Source organism: Oryx dammah, unplaced genomic scaffold (assembly GCF_014754425.2).
Source record: "Oryx dammah isolate SB20612 unplaced genomic scaffold, SCBI_Odam_1.1 HiC_scaffold_18, whole genome shotgun sequence".
NCBI classification, from domain to species: Eukaryota; Metazoa; Chordata; class Mammalia; order Artiodactyla; family Bovidae; genus Oryx; species Oryx dammah.
In genome coordinates this window covers 31211781-31237819 of record NW_024070202.1, presented here as the reverse complement: position 1 = coordinate 31237819, position 26039 = coordinate 31211781, and the positions used below count along the sequence as shown (strand labels likewise).

The following is a 26039-nucleotide window of genomic DNA, read 5'->3' as shown; positions in this document are numbered from 1 at the left end:
TTTGGGGGGGAAGTTTTTTGGGAAGTTGTTTTTTTTTTTTTTTTAATAAAATAGTTAAAGCCGGCGGGGCCTCATCCAGCCTTTCTCCTACATGCACATGACCTCTTGCAGAAGGTTTTCCTTACCTGACTTGAAAAAAAAGTATAAAACTGCCTTGTTCTCTTTTCCCACACTGATTGCTTCAAAAATTCGCTGAAAAGAGCATCAAGTTGTCCTTGTGAGCGTTATTGTACTAAGTGATCCTCTTCCCCAGCTGTAATTGGGAGCTGAGAGAGGATGCACTCTTAGGCAGTGTGCACATTCACCGTGGCACAAAGCCAGGCGCCAAGTGGTGTCAGCTGCCTGCACAGGCCTGCATCCCGGGGATTGTTCAGCGTGTTTCCCCTGGCAGGGCAGAAGTGTGTCAAGAGGCTCCCTCTGGGAAGTGTGCAGGGCTGGGCTGTAGGGTGTGCAGGAGTGTGCAGGGCTGGGCCGTGCTTGTCTGCGCTGAGCACCAGGACAGTGGCTTACCAAGAGACAGTGTCCCCTGCCCGCGTGTCCTCCAGACTCCTGCGTCTGCCTGTGGATTTCCTGCACGTCCTCTAGGCTAGTCGACCGTGTGGACGTGGCCGACCTCGGGGCCCCTGGATTCTTCGGTCATCACGCCGTGACGGGGTCAGGTGCCCTCCTGGGCTGACCTCCCTGTTTGCATTTGCTACACCACACTGACGCTGGCTATAGATTGCCCACGTCACCCTAGCCCTGTGACTCATTGCTCATGGGGCCCTTTAGCACACGTTGGTACAATTACACTCTGTAATCACGTTTAATAATGAACATTGACACAGCGTCTGCTACTTCACGGAATGCCTTTCAGTCATAGTTTGGTAGCCATCAGAACTCTATACAAATATTCTTGTTCTTTTGATAAACGGGAGGAATGTATTTTCCTGGCCCCTGAAACAGGCAAGACTTAGATGTGCTCTGGCTAATGAAATGTGAGCAGAAGTCTTGCGTATTAGGTCCAGGTGACATTCTCTGAAGCCAGCGCATCACCTACCTTGTTATGCTCCCTCTGCCCATGTTCCCGACGGTGGAAGCTCTGTCAGCCTGGATCCTGGGTGAGGACGATGTGCAGTGGCCCACCTGGCTGGCCCAGGACCAACATGTCCTGTGCACAAGAAAGAAGGCGTTCAGACGTGGAGTCATTTGCTGCTGCTTTGTGAACTGTCCCGTCCTGACAGACACGCAGAGGCATGTGGGTTTCAATTTGGATTCTGTCGTTCTCATGTGAGTGAACTGGTTTCATGGTGGTCACAGAAGTAGGCTACTTTTGGCTTGTCAAAAGTAGGGGGATGTGCCTGTTGTCAGGGCCTCAGAGTTCAGGGATATCAGTGCCCTGTGCCAGGCAGGGCAGAAGTGTCCCATAGGGAGAAGCCACCGAAATGTCAGTAGCAGCTTGTTGAAAACCACTGAGAGCAGACTAGTTTGATTTGATAATCAGTCTTTTAGAGTACAGAGATCTTAACATTAGCTTCACATTTCCTGTCTGCTGACCCTTTGGAAAAGGAAATTAGCCAGAACTTCCCAAGTGATTTGGCTCCATTCTCTCCCAGGACATCTGCCAAAACTTTGTTTGGTTTGTAGGCTACCCTAGATACAGACACATCTGTTAATTTCCTCCCACTTACATTTTGTCTTTTAAAAATAGCATTGACTTTTTTCTTCCGCCTTTCTTTAATGATGGCAGAATATACATAACATAAATTTTACTATGTTAACCATTTTCAAATGTATAACTCAGTGGCATCTAGTTCAGTCACGTTGTTGTGTAACCATTACCACTGTTCATACCCAGAACGTCTTCATCATCCTGAACTGAAACTGTACCCTTTAAACAGTTCTCTCCATTCCTTCTCCTTCCCTCCAGTCCATAGTAATCACCCAGAAACACTTTGTGTTTCTGTGAATTTCGCTGGAAGCATACAGTGTTTGTCCCTTCATGTCTGATGTGTATTTTCAAGGTTCAAAGATATCTTTTCTTACAGTCTGAATAACAACCCATTGTATGCATATGCTGCATTTTATATAGTATCCATTCATTCGTGCATGGACATGTGGGCTCTTCCTGCCTTTTGGCCATCTTTAATAATGCTGCTATAAACATTGGTATAAAATATCAGTTTGAATCCCTGCTTTTAATACTTATGAACATACACCTAAAAGTGGAATTACTGGATCGTATGATAATTATGTGTTTATTTTTTGGGGAACTATGCAGTTCATGGGGTCGCGAAGAGTTGGACACGACTGAGCAGCTTCCCTTTCACTTTTCACTTTCATGCATTGGAGAAGGAAATGGCAACCCACTCCAGTGTTCTTGCCTGGAGAATCCCAGGGACGGGGGAGCCTGGTGGGGTGCCGTCTATGGGGTCGCACAGAGTCGGACATGACTGAAGCGACTTAGCAGCAACTTAGCAGCAGCGTCATATTGTTTGCCACGGTGGCTGCACACTTTTTTCATAACCACTAATAGTACTCAAATGTTCCAATTTCTCTGCTTACTCAGAAACACTTCTTTTCCATTTTTTTGATAATAGCCATCCTAATGGGTGTGACGTGATATCTCATTGTGGTCTTGATTTGCATTTCCCTAATGATTCGTGATGTTGAGCATCTTTTCAGTTGCTTATTGGCCATTTGCACATATTTGGAGAACTATCTAAGCCTTTTGCTAATGTTTAAATTGGTGTTTGCTTGCGCTGTAAGAGTTCTTTGTATTTTCTGGATATTAACCCTGTATCAGATACATAATTTGCAAATATTTTCTCCCATTCTCTAGTTGTATTTTTCATTCTCTTGGTAGTATCCTTTAGTGCAGAAGATTTTTTAATTTTGATGAAGTCCAATCATATTATCTATATTCTTTTCCGGTTCTTGTCTGTGCGTTTGGTGTTATATCCAAGTCATAAATTTTTCCATCTATGTTTTCTTCCAAGAAGGAAAGAGTTTTTATAGTTTTAGCTCTTAACATTTAGAGTCTTTGCATTTCTAGTTTTTTGTAGATGGTGTAAGATAAGGTTTCAGCTTTATTCTTTGCATGTGGAAATACAGTTTTTCCAGCATCATTGGTCGAAGGCTATCCTTTCCCCATTGAACAGTCTTAGGATCCTTGTCAAAAGTCATTTGATGATCTAGTCAAGGGTTTATTTTGGAGTGCTGTGTTCTACTGCAGTGATCTAAAAGTCCATCTTTGTACTAGGACTGTACTGTTTGAATTAGTGTAGTTTTGTAGTAAGTATTGAAATCAGTTAAGTGTGAATACTCTAGTGAGGTTCTTCATTTTCAAGATTGTTTTGATTTTTCAGGGCCTCTTGAGATTCCACATGAATTTTAAGAAGGGATTTTTTGTTTTTGCAAAAAAGTGTTTCCATGATTCTGAAGAGGATTGCATTGGGTATATAGATAGCTTTGGGTAGTGTTGTCATCTCAACAACATTAAATCTTCCAGTCTATGAGTATGTGATATCTTTCCATTTATTTATGTCTTCATCAATTTCATTCAGTGGTCTTTTATAGTTTTCAGTGTGTAAATCTTTAGCCTAATGGCCCTAGTTAATTCCTAAGAGTTTTTTTTTTTTTTATGCTCTGATAAATGCAGTTTTTCCCGATTGTTCCTTGTTAGTGTATAGCAATGCTACTGATTTGATTTGAATTTGATAAACAGTGATGACAGTTTCTATGGGATCTTTAGATGTTCTACATAGTTACATCACCTGCAAACAGTTTTAATGCTTTCTTTTCAATTGGGATGCCTTTTATTTATTTTCATTGGATCATTGCTCAGATACTATGTTGAATAGAAGTGGTGAAGGTAGATGTTTTGTTCCTGATCGTAGGAAAAAGTGTTAAGTCTTTCACCATTGAGTATATTAGCTGTGGGGTTTTCATATATGGCCTTTATTAGGTTGGTAATGATTCCTTCCATTGTTCGTGGAGCTTTTTAAAACCATGAAAGGATCCTGAATTTTGTCAAATGCTTTTTCATCAGTTGAGATGATTATGTGTTTGCATTACATTGATTGATTTTTTTTTTATTTTTTATTTTTTTAATTTATTTTTTTTTATTTTACTTTACAATTCTGTATTGGTTTTGCCATATGATTGATTTTCATATGTTGAACCATGTTATATATCTAGAATATATCCCACTTGGTCATCTTGTATAATCTGAGCTGCTGAATTTGGTTTGCTAGCCTTTTTTTTGAGGAGTTTTGCACCGTAAGGGCTATTGCTCTGTACTTTTCTTGTAGGTTCTTTGTCTGGCTTTGCTGTCAGAATAATAACCAGGCTCATAGAATGAGGTAAGAAGTGTTCTCTTCTCTCCACTTTTTTTTTTTTTTAAAAGAATGTGAGAAGGATTGGTGTTAATTTTTCTTTACATGTTAAATAGCCCTCTGGTCCTGGGATTTACTTTGTTGGGAGGTTTTTCATTATTGATTCAAATTCTTACTAGTTAGAAATCTTTTTAGGTTTTTGGTTTTGAGGAATCAGTCTTGGGAGGTTGTGTGTTTTACCCATTACATCTAGCTAATTTTTTGACATGTAATTGATCATAATACTCTTTTTTAAAAAATATTATTTACTTGCTTTTCGCTTGGCTGGGTCTCGGCAGCTGCATTGAGGGGCTGCTCTTGCAGTGGCTGCTCTGTGGCGCTGGGGCTCTAGGAAGCATGGGGCTTAGTGGTTGCAGCACACAAGCTCAGCAGTCGTGGCTCCCGGGCTTTCAAGCTCAGGCTTGGTAGCTGTGGTACGTGGGCACAGTTGCTGCCCAGCATGTGTGATCTCTGGATCAAGGATTGAACCCGTGCCTCCTACATTGGCAGGTGGATTCTTTACCACTGAGCTACCAGAGAAGCCCCTAATTATACATAAAGTACTGTTTTTGTCATCTTCGTTACTTCTGTAAAACTAGTAGTAATGCCTCTGTTTATTATAGCAATTTGGATTTTCTTTTTTCCTTAATCAGTCGCCTAAAAGTTTGTCAGTTCTGTTATTGTTATAGAACTAATTTTTGGTTTTACTGATTTTTCTGTATTGCTTTTCTGTTCTTTATCTCTGCTGTAATTTTTGTTTCCTTCCTTCTGAACCTTTGGGCTTAGTTACCGTACTTCTTCTAGTCCCTAATAATATAAAATTAGTTTGTTGGTTTGAGATCACTTTTAATATAAATGTTTATAGCTATATATTTTTTCTTAGTATTGCTTTCTCTGTATCACATAGGTTTTAGTATATTTTGTTTTCACTTCTTTGAAAATTTCCCTCGTGTTTTCTTCTTTGACCACTGGTTGTTTAAGAGTGTTGTATAATTCCTACTTATTTGTGAATCTTCCAGTTTTTCTTCTGTTACTGATTTCTAGTTTTCTTTTATCATTATTACAAAGATAGTTTATATGATTTTAATCTTTTAAATTTATACTCACATGTTTTGTAGTGTCATATACAGTCTGTCTTGGGGAGTTTTCCATTTGCTCTTGAGGAAAATGCATATTCTGCTGTTATTGAGTGTTGTGTTGGGAGGAAAACATATATTCTGCTATATATGTCTGTTAGTTCTAGTTGGTTTATAATGTTCAATTCCTGTTTTTCCTTACTGATCTTCTCTCTGCTGTTTCTGTCCATTATTGAAAGTACAGTATTGAGGTCTCCAACTATTATTGTAGAATAACTTTTTTTCCAATTCTGTCAGTGTTTTCTTTGTAGGTATTGAAGCTCTGATGTTTCATACATATTTATAATTATTGTATCTTCTTGATGGGTTGATCCTTTATCAATGGGTAATGTCTCATAATTAATATCTACTGTATCTGATATTAGTCGCATTTTGGGTTACTGCTTCTGTTGAAGATCTTTTTCTATCCTTTTACTTTCAACCTGTTTGTGTTTTTAGATCTGATATAAGTCTCTTGTAGGCTGCATATGGTTGGATCCTATCATTTAATTCATTCTGCTAATCTTTTGATTGTAGAGTTTAATCATTTGTATTTAAAGTGATTACTGATGGGGAAGGACTTTTACCATTTTATTTTTGTTTTCTTATGTCTTCTAGCTATTTTGACCCTCACTTCTTGGAAGTGCCTGTGTTTGTGTTTTGTTGATTTCATTGTAGTGGCATGTTTTGATTTCTTCTCATTTCCTTTTGTGTGTATTCTACAGATATTTTCTCCATGGTTACCATGGGGATTACATATATTCTAAAATTAAGACAGTCTAATTTGAATGATATCAGTTTAACATCAGTGGCATACAAAAGCTCTGTTCCTATATAGTTCTGTTCCTTCTCCTTGTTGATGTCACAAATGACGTCTTCATAGATTGTGTACCCATAAACATAGATTTGGTTTTTTAATCCTATAGAAAATAAAAAGTACAGTTTCAAAACCAAATTTACAGAATACCGAGCTTTATGTTTGTGTATTTACTTTTAACTGAAGACTATATTTTTGTATGCCTCTAAGTTACTGTGTCCTTTCATTTCCGCTTGAAGGACTCTCTAGGATTTCTTGTGGGCAGGTCTAGTAGTAATGAACGCCCTCAACTTTTATTTGGTAACATCTTAATTTCTCCCACATTTTTGAAGGACAGTTTTTCCAGATACAGAATTCTTGGTTGACAGTTTTTTTACTTTCAGCACAAATGTATTAATCTATTTGCTTTCTGCTCTCCAAAATTTTTGAAGCAAAATCAGCTGGTAGTATTACAGAGGGTCCCTTGTTGTTATGAGTTGCTTTTCTCTTGCTGCTTTCAACATTCTCTTTTATCATTCCACAGTTTAATTAAAGCATGCCTCAGTGTGGATCTCTTGGGTTTATCCTACTTGGGATTTCTATAATTCATGCCTTTCATTAAATTTGGGAGTTTTTTGGCCATTATTTTGTCAAGTCTCTTGATTCTTTTGCCTTCTCAATCTGAATTTCAATTTCTCTAGGGAAATATTCAATTTAGTTATTGTATTTTCTCCAGAATTTGTTTTTTTCCTTTTTATAATTTCTCTTTACTGATACTATCCCATTGCTTATATATCATTTTCTGTTCTTTTTCTACCCTAGTTCTTTCGTTTTCCTTTTGCTCTTTGAGCATATTTAAGGCGGTTATCTTTGTCTAGTGAGTCCCAGTCTGGTTCGTCAGGGACGTCCATTTCTACCTATTATTTTATTCCTTTGAATTTTGTTTCTTAGTATGCATTTCTTCTTTGCCAAAAGTTGGGTGTTTGAGAAACTGCCACCTTTTGCAGTTTCTGAAGACTGGCTGTAATGCCAGGGAAACCATTCACTGGTTGGCTGGGTATACTCTGAGCTCGAAAACTTAGTTAAGCTTTTCTCACGTCTTTTTTGAGAATGTGTCTTTTGGACCTGTGTGTGACTTTGTCAATTATTCCATATAGACAACTTCTTTTGACTGTCTTAATTTCCCTAGAGGTTTTACCCAAGCTTCTCCTTGGGGCTTGAGATGGTCTGTTGTATTTCTCCATGCGTAAACTCTCATTCCCAGGCATCTGCAGGTCTGTAGGCCCCTACAGCCTCCATGAGCAATGGCTGGAGCTTTTCATTACCCAAGAGTGAATTAGGTGAGACAGGGACCCTCAGGCAGCCCAGCCCCCCTGACTGATTAGAAAGTTGCAACAGTGTTTGCTTTACTGGTTTAAGGCAATTAGAAGGGAATTGGAAACTAGGCTGAAGCATCCTCTGGACCAAAAATTGCATTGTGAAGGGAATGGAGCAAGGGTGAATAAAAATGCCACCTAAGCTGCTACCATTCAGAAGGTGAATATTTCTTTTTTTTCCCTTGAATTTCTATTTTATATTGGACTATAGTTGATTCACAATGTTGTGTTAGTTTAAGATGTACACCAAGTGATTCAATTATTCATAGACACGGGTCTGTTGTTTTTCAAGCTCTTTTCCCATTTAGGTTACTCTAGAATACTGAGCGGAGTCCCTTGTGCTGTATAGTAGGTCTGTGTTGTCACTTTTAAATATAGTAGTGTGTATATGTCAGTCTTAATGCTCACTCTGTCCCCTGCCCCATGCTTGCCCCCTGATAACTATTAAGTTCATTCTCTCAAGTCTGTTTCTGTTCTGTAAATAAGTTCATTTGTATCATTTCTTTTTAGATTCCACATGTAAATGATAGATGATTATTTGTCTGACTTCATTTACTATGATAATTCCTAGGTCCATCCATGTTGCTGCAGATGGCATTAATCATGTTTTATGTCTTAGTAATATTCCATTGTATATATGTACCATGTTTTCTTTATCCATTTATCTTTCAGTGGAAATTTAGTTGTTTCCATGTCTTGGCTGTTGTGAGTAGTGCTGCTGTGAACTTCGGGGTACTTGTATCTCTTTGAATTATAGTTTTGTCTGGGTACATGCCCAGGAGTGGGATTGCTAGGTCATATGGTAATTCTATTCTGAGTTTTTCTGGGGAACCTCTGTGCTGTTTTCCATTGTGACTGCATCAGCTAACATTCCCACCAACACTGTAGGAGGTTTTCCTTTTCTACACACCCTCTCCAGCATTTGTTATTTGTAGACTTTTTAATGATGGCTGTTCTGACCAGTCTGAGGTGATGTCTCATTGTAGTTTTGATTTACATTTCCCTAATAATTATTCATGAACATCTTTTCATGTGCCTACTGACCATCTGTATGTCTTCTTTGGGGAAATGTCTATTAAGACCTTCTGCCCATTTTCAGTTGGGTTGTTTGATTTTTGTTATTGAGTTATAAGAGCTGTTTGTATATTTTGTTTAAGCCCTTGTTGGTTGCATCATTTGCAAATATGTTCTCCCATTCCATAGGTTGTCTTTTCCTTTTCTTTTTTTTAAATCATTTCCTTTGCTGTGCAAAAGCTTATAGGTTTGATTAGACCCCATTTATTTGTTTTTATTTCCTTTATTCTAATGGATCCACAAAGAGACTGTTGCAGTTTATGTCAAAGAACATTATATGTTTTCCTCTGAGATATTTTTAGTATCCAGTCTTACATTTAGATCTTTAATCCATTTTGAGTTTATTTTTGTGCATGATGTTGAAGAATATTCTGGTTTCTTTTACATGTAGCTGTCCGGATTGTCCAGCATCACTTACTGAAGAGACTGTCTTTTCTCCATTGTATATTCTTGCCTACTTTGTTGAAGATTCATTGCCCGTTGGTGTATGGTTTTTCCCTGGGCTTTCTATCCTGTTACATTGGTTTCTATTTCTTTTTTTGTACCACTGTCATATTGTTTTGATTACTGTAGCTTTGTAGTATAGCCTGAAGTCAGGGACCCTGATTCCCTCAGTTCCGTTTTTCTTAAGATTGCTTTGGCTATTTGGTCTTTTGTGTCTCCATAGAAATTTAATTTCTTTTTTTTTGTTCTGGTTCTGTGAAAAATGCCATTGGTAAGTTGACGTATTGCATTGAGGCTGTAGATTGCCTTGGGTTGTATAGTCATTTGGACAGCGTTGATTCTTCCAATCCAAGGACATGGTGTATCTTTCCATCTGTGTTATCTTCGATTTCTTTCATCAGCATCTTATAGCTTTCAAGGTATAGGTTTTTTGCTTCCTTAAGTAAGTTTATTCATAGGTATTTTATTCTTTTTATGTGATGGTACATGGGGTTGTTTATTCAATTTGTCTCTCTGATCTCTTGTTGTTATATAGAAATGTAATAGAATCTATGTATTAATCTTGTATCCTGTGGTTTTACCTAATTCATTGATGAGCTCTGGTGTTTTCTGTAGCATTGTTAGGATTTTCTATGTGTAATATCATATCATCTGGAAACAGTGACAATTTTACTTCTTCATTTCTAATTTGGATTTTTTAAAATTTCTTCTCTGATTGCCAAGGCTAGGACTTGAAAAACTATGTTGAATAAAAGTGGTGGGAGTGGACATTCTTGTTTTGTTTCTGATCTTAGAGGAAATGCTTTCAGCTTTTCAGCGTTGAAAATGATGTTAGTTGTAGGTTTGTTATATATGTGGCCTTTATTATGTTGAGGTAGGTTCTATCTATGCCCCCTTTCTGGAAAGTGTTTATAAATGGGTGTTGTATTTTGTCAAAAGCATGTTCTACATCTGTTGAGATAATCATATGATTTTTATTCAGCAATTTGTTAATGCAGAATATCGCACTGCTTGATTGGTGGATGTTGAAAAACCTGTGCATTCCTGGGGTAAGCCCTACTTGATCATGGTGCTTCATCCTTTTAATGTGTTGTTGAATTCGGTTTGCTAGTATTTTGTTGAGTTACATCTATGATCATCGGTGATATTGGCCTGTAATTTTCTCTTTTTCTGATATCTTTGGTTTTGGTGGGTGATAGAATGAGTTTGGGAGTGTTCCTTCCTCTGCAATTTTTTGGAATAGTTTTAGAAGGATAGGTATCAACTCTTACCTAAATGAGTGTTTGATAGAATTTGCCTGTGAAACCATCAGGTTCTACATTTTTTTTGTTGAGTTTTTTTAATCACAGTTTCAATTTCAGTACTTGTGATAGGTCTGTTCATATTTGCTATTTCTTCCTGATTCGGTTTGGAGAGATGGAACCTTTCTAAGAATTTGTCCATTTCTTTTGAGTTGTACATTGCATTGGCATATAGTTGCTTGTATTAATCTGTTATGAGTCTTTATATTTTTGTGATGTCAGTTGTAACATCTCTTTTTTCATTCTAATTTTATTGATTTTAGCCCTCTCCCTTTTTTCTTGATGAGTCTGGCTAAAGGTTTCTCGATATTATGTTTTCAGAGAACCAACTTTTAGTTTCATTGGTCTTTTCTATTGTTTTCTTCATCTCTATTTCATTTATTTCTGCTCTGATCTTTAAGACTTCTTTCTACTGACTTGGGACTTTGTTCTTTTTTCTCTGGCTGCTCTAGGGTGTAAGGTTAGGTTGTTTATTTGAGATCTTTCTTGCTTCCTGAGGTAAGATTGCATTGCTATAAACTTCCTTCTCAGAACTGCTTCTGTTGCATCCATAGGTTTTGGATTATGTTTTTGTTGTCATTTGTCTCTAGGTGTTTTTTAAAAATTTCCTCTTTGATTTCTTCAGTGATCCATTGATTCTTTCTGCCTCCACGAATGTTTGTGCTTTTGGTTTTTTTCTTCTCTTAATTTCTAATCTTGTAGCATTGTGGTTGGAAAAGATGCTTGATGTGATTTAAATTTTCTCAAGTTTGGCAAGACTTGTTTTGTGTACCACTATGTGATCAATCCTGGAGACTGTTCCAGGTGCACTTGAAAACAGTGTGTATTCTGCTGTTTGGGGATGGGATGCTCTATTAATATCAGTGAAGTCCATCTGGTCTTTTGTGTCATTTAAGGCCTGTGTTTCCTTACTGGTTTTTCTGTATAGATGATTAGTCCATTGATGAGGACTAATAGTGAGGTGTTAAAAGTCCCTCACTATTGTTGTGTACTGTTGAATTCTCCTTTTATGGCTGTTAGTATTTGTTTTGTATATTGAAGTGCTCTTATCTTGCTGCTGCTGCTAAGTCGCTTCAGTCGTGTCTGACTCTGTGTGACCCCATAGACAGCAGCCCACCAGGCTCCCCCGTCCCTGGGATTCTCCAGGCAAGAATCCTGGAGTGGGGTGCCATTGCCTTCTCCAGTGCTCTTATCTTGGGTGCATGTATATTAACAAGTGTTGTATCTTCTTGGATTGATCCTTTGATCATATGTAATGTCCTTCCTCGTGTCTTGTAACAGTCCATATTTTAAAGTCTGTTTTGTCTGATCAGAGTATTGCCACTCCAGCTTCATTTTGATTTCCATATGCATGGGATATCTGTTTCCATCCCCTTTCCTTTAAGTCTGTGTGTGTCCCTAGGTCTGAAGTGAGTCTTGTAGACAGCGAATGTACAGTCTTGTGTGTTTGTATCCATTCAGCCAGTCTGTGTCTTTTGGTTGGAGCATTTAATCCATTTAATTGAAGGTAAATATTGATATGTATGTTCCTATTCCCCTTGTCTTGTTTTTGGTTTGTGTTTGAGCCATTATCCCCTCGGCAGGAGCTGTGACCAGTGTGGTGACCAGGCCTGAACTGGCCTCCCCTTTGCTGTGGTTGTCACTGCCCTATCAGAGGTGGGTCTGCTCCCTAGATGTTGGAGTGGAAATCCCCAGATCTGTTTCTTGTCTGTGTTTCTGATCCTCAGTGTTCCTCTGGAACTGTTTACCTGCCGTATGAGCTTTTAATTACACTGTTGCTGGCCCTGCTCTCAGCCCCACCTTAACTATGGGCATGTTTGTAATTGACCCTGGTGTCTTTCAGACATTGTTTTCACTAGGCCACCAGCACAGATCCGCTGAAGTCAGGTTTCTGGATTTGGAAGTGATCATAGATCTGGACCCACTGTGGGCTCTGTGAGAGCAGCTCAGACTCTGGTCTGGCTCAACCCCCACGTGTACAGGCCCGCAAAGTCTACAGCTGCTGAAGCCAGCCCCCTCTTGGCTATGGGAGCATTTATTGTCCTTTTAGATGTTCTGTAGGTGCTGAGTTTATGAAGCCAGTTTGCAGATCACCCAATTGTGGGGTTATCAATTTGTAATTTGCATAGCGAGTTACATGGGGGTCTTTTTTGTCATTTTAGCTGCCTGAGGTCTCTGCTAGTGTTCAGCCAGTGTTCTGTGAAAATTGTTCCATCTGTAGATGTGTGCTTGATGCCTTGTGTGGAGAGATGAACTCCACGTCCTCCTACTCCCCCACCATCTTGAGTCCTGATGTTTTTTTCCTCGATATTTTTGCCTTTTCCAAAATGTTACTTAGGTATATGCAGACAATGTGTAGTCTTTTTCACTTGGCATAGTAATGAGATTTATTCGTGTTGTTGTTGTGTTTATCACCAATTTATTATTATTTTTTATTGCTGATTTAAATCCTGTGGTGTGGTTGTTCCACGGTTTATCCATTCTCTAGTTGACTTGGATTGTTTGTTGGCTTGAGAATAAAACTGCTGACTGCAAGTGTTGTGTGAACATAACTTTCGTTTTACTTGGGTGACACCTAGGAGCAGGGCTGTGGGATCATGTGCTGAGTGTATATTTAACTTTATGAGAAACTTCCAAATGGTTTTCCAAAGTGGCCATGTGATTTTGCATTTCTGCCAACAGTTTATGAAAGTGCAGTTGCTCCACATCCTTGTCAGCCCTTGGTATTGTCAGGTTTTCAAAGCTAAGGTTTTTCCAGTGGTCATGTGTGGATGTGAGAGTGGGACCATAAAGAAAGCTGAGGGCCCAAGAATTGATGCTTTTGAACTGTGGTGTTGGAGAAGACTCTTGAGAGCTCCTTGGACTGCAAGGAGATCCAACCAGTCCATCCTAAAGGAGATCAGTCCTGGGTGTTCTTTGGAAGGACTGATGCTAAAGCTGAAACTCCAGTACTTTGGCCACCTCATGCAAAGAGTTGACTCATTAGAAAAGACTGTGATTCTGGGAGGGATTGAGGGCAGGAGGAGAAGGGGACGCCAGAGGATGAGATGGCTGGATGGCCTCACCAACTTGATGGACATGAGTTTGAGCAAGCTCCAGGAGTTGATGATGGACAGAGAAGCTTGGCATGTTGCAGTCCATGGGGTCGCAAAGAGTCAGACATGACTGACTGAACTGAACTGAATTTCTGATAGGTAGATAGTTATATCTCACTGTAGTTTTAATTTGCATTTTTGTAATGACTGTGGATGTCCAACTGTGGATGTCTTTTCTTGTGCTTATCTGCCATCCATTTATCTTTGGTGAAATGTCTGCTCACCTCTTTTGTGTATTTTTTAATTGGGTTATTTGTTTATATTGTTAAGTTCTTGAGAGTTCTATATATATTCTGAGTATAGGTCCTTTATCAGATGAATGATTTGCAGATATTTTCTCCTGTTGGCTTTTCATTCCCTTAAGAGTGTTTATTGAAGAGGAGACACTCTTAATTTAAATTGTCTAGTTTATACATTTAGAAAATCTGTATTGTGCTTGGTGTTTTATCTAAGAACCCAGGGTCACAAAGATTTCTCCTTTGTGAAACAATAGAAGTGTTACTGTTTTAGGTGTTATATTTAGGTCTGATCCACTTTGAGTCGTGTAAATAGTGCATAGCATGTACACTTCTTATGAACACACTGATTTAATCATAAGAGATTTAAGGAAATGGCATTGTTTATGGAGCAGTGATATGAAACAGCACCCTTTGTGGAGGCTTGAAGGAATGCTTTCCTCTGTGTAAAGGCTCTCCTTACACAGATGCAAGATAGTAGACCCTACAAATTCTGCTGTCCTTGCTATCAAAATTACTTTCAGAACAGTTTTTCAGAATAAGACTGTAGTAGCACACACACACATTTCTTTTGTACTGCTCCTTAGGGCTTAAAATGAATCTCTTTCCAGGTGAAATACACACTAGTGTTCCTAGAAAAAGAAATAGTTCCTGACACTTCATAAAAATCAGGTCTCTAATAAATTGGCTTTAAAGAGAATCTCAGTTTCTTTTCCTTCAAAAACTAATAGATGATAAGTATGTTCCTCCTGACTGGGTGGTGTTTTTTGTTGTTTTAATCCAGAAAGAATAAATTTAAATATCCTTGAGATACAGAAAAGTCTTGATTTAGAAAATTTTACCCAATTTTAAATTTCTTTATTTCTATGAATTTGTTGATGCTGCTTATCAGTTACTTGTATTTATCGAGGACCTCTGAGTATGCACAACTCTATTCTTGCTGCTGGAGTGGGGCAGGGTGAGAAAGACAGATGCCAGCAAGATCCAGAGTGTGCCATGAGAATTACCTGCCTGTAGGAAGGAGGTTAAGATTCATACAAGAGTAGCTGTTGTGAAATAGGAAAAGTCACATCCCTTAAGACAGGAACAGAAAATGAACTGGACCTTTTATACTCAAAGCATGTTCTGTAGACCAGAGCATGGGAGCTTGTTAGACATGCAGAATACCAGGCCTGTGGTGTGCTTTTTGTTGTTGTTGTTATTGTTTTATTTTACTGAGGTTTAATTGACCTACAAAAGTGTTACTTTCAAGGGGTGCAGTGCAATGATTCAGTATTTATAAGAGTTTACAATATTCCACTGTGTGGGTTTATGACATCTTGTTTATTCCACTGTGTGTGTTTATGACGTCTTGTTTATCCATTCATCTGTTGATGGACACTTAGATTGCCTCTGCTTTGTAGCTTTTGAGAATAGTACTACTGTGAACAAGGAAAGGGTCATCTTTCTCTACAATATTTTTACATTAATTTTTGGCTGCACGGGGTCTTCGCTGTTGCACACAGGCTTTCTCCAGTTGTGATGAGTGGGGACTTCTCTCCAGTTAGGGTCTGTGGGCTTCTCATTGCAGTGGCTTCTCTTGTTCTGGAGCATTGACTCTAGGGTGTACAGGCTTAGTTGCTCCTCAACACGTGGGATCTTCCCGGACCAGAGATGGAACCTGTGTTTCCCGCATTGGTAGGTGGACTCTTAACTGCTGGACCACCAAGGAAGTCCCAGGAAGGGCTATTTTTAATTTAAAGTTTTTCTTTTGATTTTCTTAACACTTTGGTGTCCAGTACTAGTTAGAGAGATTGTCAGTAACATTTGAAATTTTGACTTTTAAAATGTCCTTGGTTTTCCACAAAGCACCATGAATTCTGCCACCCGCCTTCCCTGAATGAGTTTGGATCCAGCCTGTAAATCTTTGGTCCTTAGAATTGGAAGCTGACATTTTATACCTGAGAGATTTCTCACCAAGACTAAAGATTCCTCAGTTCTCTGGGGTAGTTGAAGCTTGAGCATACTGGAGCCCCATGACTTGGCGGCTTTGCTCTGCTGGGGTGCTGGAGTGGCCATCCTTCCTGGACTTGAGTCAGCACTGTACCACGCAGCCTTTCCCTGAGCTGCTGCGGTCATTCCCACCTGCTTGGTTCCAAAGCCTGTTGAGTTTGAGTTCTTTGTTCCAGAGATGAGCCCCAAGGTAGTTTGCAGGGCAAGTAAGTGAAGTCTGCAGTCATTTCTGAAGAGCTGCAGTGAATGGGACTACTTTGTATGTAGGTGCTCAGAAATTCTGGGAGAAAGTCTCTAATTCCTCTTGGATAAAAAGGTGGCAGCTTGCATCTTTTGACCCCTTGCACCTTTCCGAGGAAACACACGTTCCCTGGGGAAATGCCTACAGGATCGGATGTTTGCGAGGATTTATTGAAGACCTGCCTTAGGCCAGGCCCATGTCAGGTGCTGAGAACTCCATCCTGGCGTCTTTGCTCCGGTCACAGAATTGAGTCTAGGGGCCCCCAGTTGACCTTTGAGGATACATTGTTATCTCAGCAGGGACAGAGTGAACAGATAGGTACAGTGTATATGAAAGGAAAGGGAAAAAATGGCTCTTCTTTAAACATTTTGTTGCTTAATGGCTCAGTCATGTTTAACTCTCTGCCACCCGGTGGACTGTAGCCGTCCAGGGTCCTCTATCCATAGGAATTCTCCAAGCAGGAATACTGGAGTGGGTTGCCATTCGCTTCTCCAGGGGATCTTTCCAACCCAGGGATCGAACCTAGGTCTCCTGCATTGGCAGGTGGATTCTCTACCATCTGAACCATAAATAACGCAGAATAGCATCTTTTGTTACTCTTTGCAGTTGAGATTTCTGAGGCTCAGTAGAGTCACACAACCTATTCCAGGTCACATACCTATGAATATAAGTCTTTTCACTTTTGAAGAGAATTTTGATTCTTTTCTGGTTGGCTAGGCTGCATTTATCCTAATATTATGCAAGATCAACTACTGTAAGTATAATGCGCTAGTTGGGAATATTTAATGTTTCCAGTTTTTTGCTTTTATATTTTTGGTATGTTTTGATGTGTCTTTTGATTGGCATTGTAATCAGGTGGAACATAAGCTTTGGGGAAAGGTCTGTGTGCTCTGTCCAGGCTACATAATAGCTGTTGAATGGGTCACTGCTGAGTGGAACAGGGAAGTGACAAATCCTGGGGCCTACAGTGTTGACCTTTCTTTGTAGCTGGTCTCACATTAGAAGCATGTGAGAATCCTCCTTCATCAGCTCCTTTGGGTCCCTCGCGTGTGATCCTTGCTGCCTTGGTTGCCTCTGTTAGTTTGTTGCACTGAAGACACTTGGATATTTTATAGACTTTTGTTAAATCCCGGGGCTTATGACTGTCTGAACTGCTTCTCTTAATGCCTGTTGAACTTGGGCAGCAAGAAACGAAGAGCCCTGCATGCCCCTAGAGTGCATAGTGCTCTGCTCTTTAGAAAGTACATTCTTTGCTTCTGGCCCTGATGGGTAATCACAGCCTTGCTCTGGGCACCCCTGGAGCAGATGCAGGAGGGAGGAGCAGGGCAGACACAGCTCACCACAGTGGCGGGTGTGATGATGGCCCCGGGGCTAATGAGATTGACCGTGGATGCAGTTTGTATCAGCAGCATCTCCACTCCTTATACGTGCCTCCCGTGAGCCATTCATTGGGTGCTCCTTCTTCTTCACTCTTTATGTCAAAGCAGGCTTCTGGGCCAGCGGGGTTTTTTGATTCATAGAATGACGATAAGTCAAAAAGTGCCACTTAAGGGACTGAACTCAATGGCTGTTATGTAAAGTCTAACATACTTCCATAAGTATCATCTATGTTTCTCTGCTAAGAGTATTTTCTTGGTTGTATTGGTTCTTATGACTAAACGACAGTAAAACGTGTCTTTGAAAAGACAAAGGAGCTAAACACTGTTAAATTCACCTTCTTAAAAGGAGGAAGAGTTTTAATTTTTCTCCCAAGAATCGTCTCAGATTTAGATTCTTTTTTTTTTTTTTTAGGAGCATCTTAGCATAAATATTAACAGCATTTTTCCTGTTGTTAGTGGAACTCTAATTCTGTAAGTGTCTGTTTGTCTCTTGAAGTGATTTCATTAGATGGTTTGTAATTAACTGTCTGACATCATTAATCTTGTATTCAGAGTCTGGATTTGTGTTCTCTGGAAGCCAAGTGTTAAACTTCCTTTGGTTGAACCATTGGCCGTCTAATCATTGTTACACAGGAAGCATTAAAATCATGATAAAAATGAGCAGTTAGGGATTAGTGATCTCTCAGATGAACCTGACTGTTAAATTAATTCAGTGCACAGAAAAAAAGGATCCAAAGAATTCAAGAAACTTTCGAATACACGTCTGTGTATGTTGTTACACACGTCTGTGTATGCTAGTGCAGCTGTTATTGAAAGGGCAGTGTGGGGGAACCTTGAAACCCTTTAAGGGTTCCATGAGGACAAAGTTATTGTCATAATAATATTAAGACACTTTTTGCCTTTTTTTGCCGTGTCAATATTTGCATTAATGGTGCAAAAGCAAAGGCAGGGAAAACTGCTTGTCTTTAGCATGAATGAAGGCAGCGGCTTCAAACTGTACTAGTTAATGGCCATCTCTTTCTTCATCTCCATGCCACCAATGTTAAACCGTGTTTCCCGTAAGCAAGTCTTCTTGTAGCAGTAAAGATGATTTTATTAAAACCTCGACCCTGAGGGCATCTCTCTTATGTAATGCATGATGACATGTGAGGCATGCATGAAGTACCTTTCATGCCCAAGCACAGCTGTGGTCCGGTTATCTCAGGGAAGAGACCTGGGACCTAGCAGGACTGTCCTGAGGATAGCAAGCGTTCCAAAGAAGTCTTGAGCTTGAATGATTGCTGTTGTCAGTGGTGTTGGTAGCTGTGTTCGTGGGATGTCTGAAACCGTTTTGTGTGTATTGTGGATAGAGCAAGTGGGTAGGTCTATGAGAAGTATCGGGAATTGGGGTTTTCACTGTGGGGAGGGAGATACTACTGGGCTGAGGGAAATGAGCAAGAATCCTGTCATGCTGGGTATGAATTCAAGATGTCACCCTGAACTTAGATGGAAGATATTTATGACACCTTTGGTCTGTGCTGCCTTCCCTGATGGCTCAGTTGGTAAATAATCTGGGTGCAACACAGGAGACCTGGCTTCGATCTCTGGGTGGGGAAGATTCCCTTGGAGAAGGAAATGGCAACCCACTCCAGTATTCTTGCCTGGGAAATCCCATGGACAGAGGAGCCTGAGTCTGGTGGACTTATAGTCCATGGGGCCAAAAAGAGTCAGACAGCACTGAGTGACTAAACCACCATCACCTTGCTCTGTCCAGTCAAAGCAATGATACTCTACTAGCAAAGAGCACACCTAGGTCTCAGAGCATAATTTCTAAATGCCCGGGCTCCTTGGAGAAATGGCTGATTCAAGGTCTGAGGCAAGTACAAGGCTAGCTTGGCATGCTTGTGTCAGAGAGCAAGGAGGTGCTCAGAGACTATTAGGGTTGTGTCAAAATGACACAGAGTTTGGCTTGAAGGAGCTGCTCATGGCTGAATTTGGGACAATTTGAGCATGAGAAAGAATGATGAAACAGTAATGAGTAATAATTACACACTGACTTTTAAAAAAGTCCACGAAACTACCTGGGAGGAAGAGAGGGACAGACCAGAAGAGAGAGAACATTACATTGCAGGAGAATGCCACCTAATATATGAAAGAGGAATAGTATTAATATTTGAGAATCATTTTGTAACCCCTGAAGTGGTAATTGATTCAGGTGAAAGTTAGCAGCTGATACTGAAACTGCTCTCAGGGAGAATGAATAGTCACAGTGTCAATGTCACCCTAGTTATTAAGTACCAAGGGCTATAAAGACACTTATGCTAAGAAGAAATCTGGCAGACCCCACTTTAACTTGATGATCCAGCAGCATCAGCACTAAAGACAAAACCAGGTGTCATGGGCTACCTGCAGAACACAGCACTGCCCACAAAGTAGTCTGGCCCCAAAGAAGCAATCTTGAGTCTGAGTGACTCCTTCTCATTGGAGAAGGAAATGGCACCCCACTCCAGTACTCTTGCCTGGAGAATCCCAGGGACGGGGGAGCCTGGTGGGCTGCAGTCCATGGGGTCGCTAAGAGTCGGACATGACTGAGCAACTTCACTTTCACTTTTCACTTTCATGCATTGGAGAAGGAAATGGCAACCCACTCCAGTGTTCTTGCCTGGAGAATCCCAGGGACGGGGGAATCTGGTGGGCTGCCGTCTATAGGATTGCACAGAGTCAGACACGACTGAAGCGATTAGCAGTAGCAGCAGCAGCTTGACGTTTTGCACCTCTTAATACAAGGCATTGAGAAACACGTCCTCTGTATAGAATTGGCGCCAGTAATATTTAACTTCAATCTATCAGAAAACAATCAGATAAGCTCAGAATGTGTGATATTCTACAAGGCAATTTTCTTGGGTTGTTTAAAAAACGTCAGTGTTACGAAAAGCAACAAAAAATAGTGTTATAAGAGTACCGTCAAATGCAATGAGTGATCCTTGCTTGAGTGGATCCCTTTTGCCCTTAAAAAGTTATGAAAGACATAACTGAAAATAATAAATTATATTATTGAATAAGTATTATTTTGGGTAAGATTATGATTGTGTGATTCTGTAGGGGAAAGTCCTTATTCTTGGGAGATGTGTACTGAAGTATTTTAGGGTGAATTTTATGGTGTCTGCAAATTACTTGAAACATAATGTGGATTAGGTTGCCTCATTAAATCACTGTTTTCCTAGGTTGGAAACATTCTAATATCAGCAGATGCCTAAGGTTCAAGCTAATATTTGTTGAGAGAGAGAGAAAAAAAAAGCAAGTGGGGGTTCTAGGTGAAGCATATACAAATGTTTGTACTATTCTTTGACCTTTCTGTGGGTTTGAACTTTTTCAACAGTTTTGGGAACAAACAGGTAGTCAACATATAAAAAGATAGTCAACATATAAAAATGAACTCTCAGCAAATACATGTTTGTTAGATTAAGTGTGCTGACAACATTCTCTCTGGGAATAATTGCCTGTAATAGTGTTTAATAGAATTAATTCTCAACTACCTAAATTGATTCAGAATATAGAAAAATCTTTATTTCATTGTATAAGCTTTCATATGACAAAGAAAAGAAAAAATAACTAGAGGTGGAAACTAAGAAAAGAGGCGCTTAGTGATAAGGAATATTATTTTTTTACATGGATGACATTTAAAGACAAATCCACTCTAGGGGAGAATGTTCTTATTTTTTGTCTAGAGAAGAATGCCTTTTATCTAAATACGTATGGCCTTGACATTCCTTGTAAGATAGGATATAGCTCTAGAATTTGAAGAGAAAAACTCTTCTTCTTTTCTACCCCTTCCCTGGTTGCCACGAGGTGTCAGTTGAGGCACATTTTGCTCATGGTTATTAGGGTCTTATGAGCAGCCATGGCAGATGGATGAAGTCATGGGATGGTAATTCCTGCTCCTGTAGAAAACTTCCCTAAGTGATTATAACAGTCCCTGATTTTGTTCTCCTTTTTTTTTTTTCCAATTCAAAACAGATCCCTAAGGAAGTGGCTGACATCTTTAACGCCCCCAGTGATGATGAAGAGTTCGTTGGTTTCCGAGATGATGTTCCCATGGAAACCCTCTCATCCGAGGAGAGCTGTGATAGTTTTGACTCGCTGGAGTCAGGGAAGCAGGTATGGGTGCCTCCTTCCAAGGCATGTACTTGTCTGGAAGCCTGGATCTTGGTTTGGATATTGTTTTATATGAACGTGGTCTGCGATTGGTATCAGTTAATTGTTGAGCGTCCTATTTTATCATTAGTCCCTTCACGTTTCAAGACTCTGGTGAGGGTACCTCGCTCAGTTTTGCTATTTCAGTCCTTTCTGTGTCCAGGGTTCTTTTGCCCAGTGAAGGCCCTCACACGATCAGATCCGCTTTGTTGGCCCCCTGGGGCTGCAGCCTGTGGTGAGGCTGTGCTGGGTGCCCCCACCCCGCTGGTGGGGCAGGCGGGTCCCGTGGGAGTGTGTGGTGCTCGTGTGCCTCGGTGCCTCTGCGATGTGGCTCCGTCTGCACCTCTCTCTTGGAGTTGCTGGCAAAAGCACGATTCTTCATTAATTCCTTTGATCTGTGGTTGGCACAGATTACGGTTCTCAGAGAGGTAGATTCCTGAAGGTTTGTGTTGTGACTTAGTAAGAGTGTGGCCGGAGTATGCAGCCTTGCGCGGCGTTTTCTTCTGAGTTCATAACGGCACTCAGAATTCCTCATTCTCCCTGGACCATGGCCTCTCCTCACAGGCAGTGAGTTAAATCCACCCAGCTTCTACGGGGCGATGGCGGAGGGAGGCAGTGAATTATGTAAGTGAAGCCCCGTGCCCTGGCCGTTTGTGGGGCCCTCAGCTTACTCAGTGCCTCTGCAGCGTGTGGCCCCCTCAGCGCCTGCTTCCACTGCCCTGGGTCTCTCTCCTACCCCTTCTCTTCTTGGTGGGCCTCCCTTCCACTTCCTGTCCCCACATGTGGCTCTTCTCCAGCTTCGTCTTCAGACCTTCCACTTTGGCCTGGTCTCAGCCGTTGCCTCCTGTTGTTCATGGCGTGGCTTTTCTCTCCAGCCCCAGATGGACTTCTGATAGCCGCTGGGATCCATCTTCATTGTTCAAGGGAAATAGGAAACTTACCATTTCCGCTGCCCTGGTTGTCTGTCTTCGGCGCTTTTATCTTTTCTCTCTGTCTTTGGAGCTCTTGACCCGTCCCGCTGCTCGCCCGTCTCGTCCGGCTGTTGAGCGTCTTCCACGTCCCTCACCTCATCCCTTCCCTGCCCTCCTCTCTTCAGCCGTCGTGGTCCTCACGGTCCTTCAGCTGAGCTCAGGTCACCGTGCTCCCTCGTTCAGAACCCGCCAGTCCCTCTGTCTGAGTGCTCAGGCAGTGAGGGCGGCCTTTTGGGTCCACCCCCGCCCCCCGAGCAGCGGGGGACACATGGACGGTGCGAGCGTGAGGGTGGTGGGCAGCGGGCATCAGGGAACAGAGCGGCAGCTCCTGCTTCAGTCACGCCTGCCCCAGGGCCCCCCGCTCCCCAGCCCACCCTCTCCTCGTGCCTTCTGTGGCCCAGGACGCCGCCGCGCTTCCATGTCGGGTACACTGAATTCATGTGCCTCCCCGGGAACATACAGGTATTGTTCAGTTTCACAGGTGATGAAGCTGGAGCGTGGGGAGGTGAGAGATGGACAGGTCCCCACATCTGGGAGGTGACTGGGCTGCGATGTCTCCTGTCTCAGAGCCCCACTTCTCAGCCCCGAAGCTTCCCCATCTCCCACCCGCAGGCTCAGCTGCGGTAGCCGCCCCTCTGCACGCACCCTCCTGCCACCCTGTGCGCTCCCCAGGCTCCTCATCCTGCCTCTGCGCTCCCAGCGCTTTTCTAGCCTCGACCCCAGTTCAGATCCAGGTCAGACGCTGCTGCCTCTGTGAAGTCTCAGTGGATTTTCTTACTTTCTCTGCACCATGATGCTGTGTCTCCCTTACAACGCTGATCCTCGCCATGGTGACCTGGGGACTTACCCAGCTCCCTTACCAAGTGGTAAGCTCCTTGATGGAAGAGGCTCACATTTGAACCGTCTTTCCAGCTTCCCTAGATCAGATCCTTTTCCTCTGGTTTCCTGCATGCAATGCCCACGGACAAAGGATCCTGGTCTCCATGCTCCATGTCTGACCAGCTCAGCTGCCATCACTTTCCAGCCTGTTTCTTAATGTTCCGTGAGCTTCAGAAGAGGAAAACGTCACTGTTCTGTTAGCTCCTCTTCTGATCTGTCATTTGCTTACATTTTGATCATGGTAGATATAGGTCAGCCAGGCCCATAACATATTGCCTGCTACTGATTTTTAAAGATAACAGCCAGTTTTCGGAGAGCAGAGAGCTGTGTAAAGGTTGTAACCAGCAACACAGGAGGCTATGTGGAGTGGATGTTTGCTTCGTACAGACCCTCGCTGAAGACAGGTTTCACACCCTGGGAAAGCAGGAGCCTTGGTTTAGGACTGCAGCTGAGCTGGTTTTCTCCATCAGAACTGGCCACCTAAGTCCTGACCTCGCCCTGGCTGACCGCTGCCTGTGAGGCTAGCTCACAGCACAGAAGGAGCCAGAGGGCTGTGGGTGGGAACTGCTGTCCCCGGGCGAGACCCACTTGGGCCCGGCTGGGACGTTTGATAAGCAGTGAAGGTGCGCGGGGCCCCGTAGCCCACGGGAGCCTGTGCAGCAGCCCGGGGCTCTTGGGCCAGGTGTTTCCTGCCCTCGGAGGTGGTGGGTTTCCTTGGGAGCCCACCACAAGCACCGTTCTTCCTTCATGATAAACCCTGGCCTGTGCTTCCCTGCCCCCCCACCGCATGGGCTCCCGATCCCATCCGTTCTAACCCCCAGAGAGAAGCCACGTGAGCTTGCACACAGTCCGTGCAGCGAGTTCTGACGCTGGTCTCCCTGAAACACAATTTGAATTTCACTTTAAAGAAACTTCTCTTTTGTGGTGATTTTTTTTTTTTTAAGCAGCTGCACCACAGCTATCAACAAAGGAACAAAATAATTTAGCTCAGCACACTCACTCCAATTACCCATAATAATTCATAGGAGACATTTTTAAGCTTAAAAAAAATGCTGGATATAGGCATTTCTTTCTCTGTCCCCCTGGAAGTTTTTTCCACTCATCTATTATATCTATTTTTCTCCAGAGATTATCTGAGCTCGGATAAGTGTGTAATTAAAGCCAGGGAGAAGGCGGCAGAGGGGGAGATTCTCCAGCCGAGTGGTGTGACGAAGGGTCACTGCTGTACTGGGTGTGGGGGGAGCGATGCTAGTGGCAGCTGGGGATGCGGGCTCCAGGCTTGGCTGCCCGCTTGGAGGAGGCTGGTTTGTGGTCCCCCTTCTGTCCCGAAATTCATTCTTTCCCCCTCTTTTCTTTCAAGTTTGCCACTTACTTCTGTGAGTTCAAAAGATGGAAGTGAAATGTCCTTCCTGAGCCAGCCGTGTGCCGTCTTTGCTGGGGCTCACCTGCTGCCTGGGGGTGGCGGCGCCTCTCAGCTCCCACGAGAGAGACGGGGCCTTCCGGGGGTGGCAGGGCTGGCGCTCTCCTGTCAGGCCCCTGTGGTAGTGGGTGCTGGAGCCACTATGCCCGCTCAGCGGTGCGCAGGGAGGGGTGTGGAAGCCCGTCCCTGCAGGGAGCCTGCTCTGTGTGAAGGGGCGTCTCCCCTCGGACGAGCCGAAGGGTCCTGTTAGACAGGAAAGCCAGCGTGTGGGGAAGCTGGGTTTTCTCCTGTCCTCTTCTCTAGTACGTTTCCCATTCTGTATGAAAGTGGACGTTTCTGATGGCCCGTGCTGCAGGGAAAAACTGAATTCATCCATCCTTCCTGGTCACCCAGCTGACACGGGCTGTGGCCATTCTGATTTTTGGAAATTGTTCAACTGGTGGGTCTAAATTTTATGTGTGTGTCTGTGTGTTGATTTTGTTAAAATATACATAAGATTTACCACGTAACCATTTTTAAGTGCAGGTGAGTTCCCAGTGTCCTGCCTGCAAGACACTTGAGCGGCCCTGAGTACCTTCACAGTGTCTTGCGGCCTCCGCCGTGGTCTGTTTCCAGAATGTTTTCATCATCTCAGGCAGAAACTCTGTACCCATTAAACAGTCACTCCCGTTGCCCCCGGCCTCTGTTTTTCCTTTTTTCCATGACACGTATGTGTGTTTTCAATTTAGCAGGATGTGCGTTTCCATTCCAAATACTTCACAGAAGAGCTCAGAAGAATTTTTATAGAGGACACTGACTCAGAGATGGAAGATTTTGAAGGATTTACGCAGACTGATCTCAATGTTAATAGTAACCCAGAGGTAATGGGAATAATTACCCACGTGAGGGAGTGTGGGTTGTAGTATTTTTAGTTCTGTTTCTAAATTGTACTGTTACTTGTAAGAAGTCTCTTCACACATGAAAAGGTTTTATTTTTTCTTACATGTTCATCTTCTAAGCCAGTTAGCAAAATGTAAAAATTGGCTATTCCAGGGTGAATTCCTGGTCCAATGATCCATTTTGCTCTTAGGGAAAATCTAGTTATCTTTCCCAGGTACTTTTGGAGTTTGGGGGTGTGTGTCTCAGGCATCCCTTATTGTCCTTATCAGAGAATTTAGTTCAGATGTTTTGCACCTCTTCTCTCTGAAAAGAG

At 42.1% G+C, this 26039-nt stretch overlaps 1 protein-coding gene across 6 annotated transcripts in view; it reads left to right on the top strand.

Moving 5' to 3' along the window:
• Positions 1-26039, top strand: part of CDCA7L (cell division cycle associated 7 like) — a 44149-nt gene that overhangs the window by 9148 nt on the left and 8962 nt on the right. For 2 of the 6 annotated variants that reach the window (XM_040260642.1, XM_040260640.1), the window contains exons 2-3: positions 21401-21541; positions 25576-25707. In XM_040260642.1, coding sequence (XP_040116576.1) covers positions 21401-21541; positions 25576-25707 — 273 coding nt within the window. The remainder of the gene's footprint in view (positions 1-21400; positions 21542-25575; positions 25708-26039) is intronic. The other 4 variants (XM_040260643.1, XM_040260641.1, XM_040260644.1 and 1 more) reach the window with 2 other exon arrangements.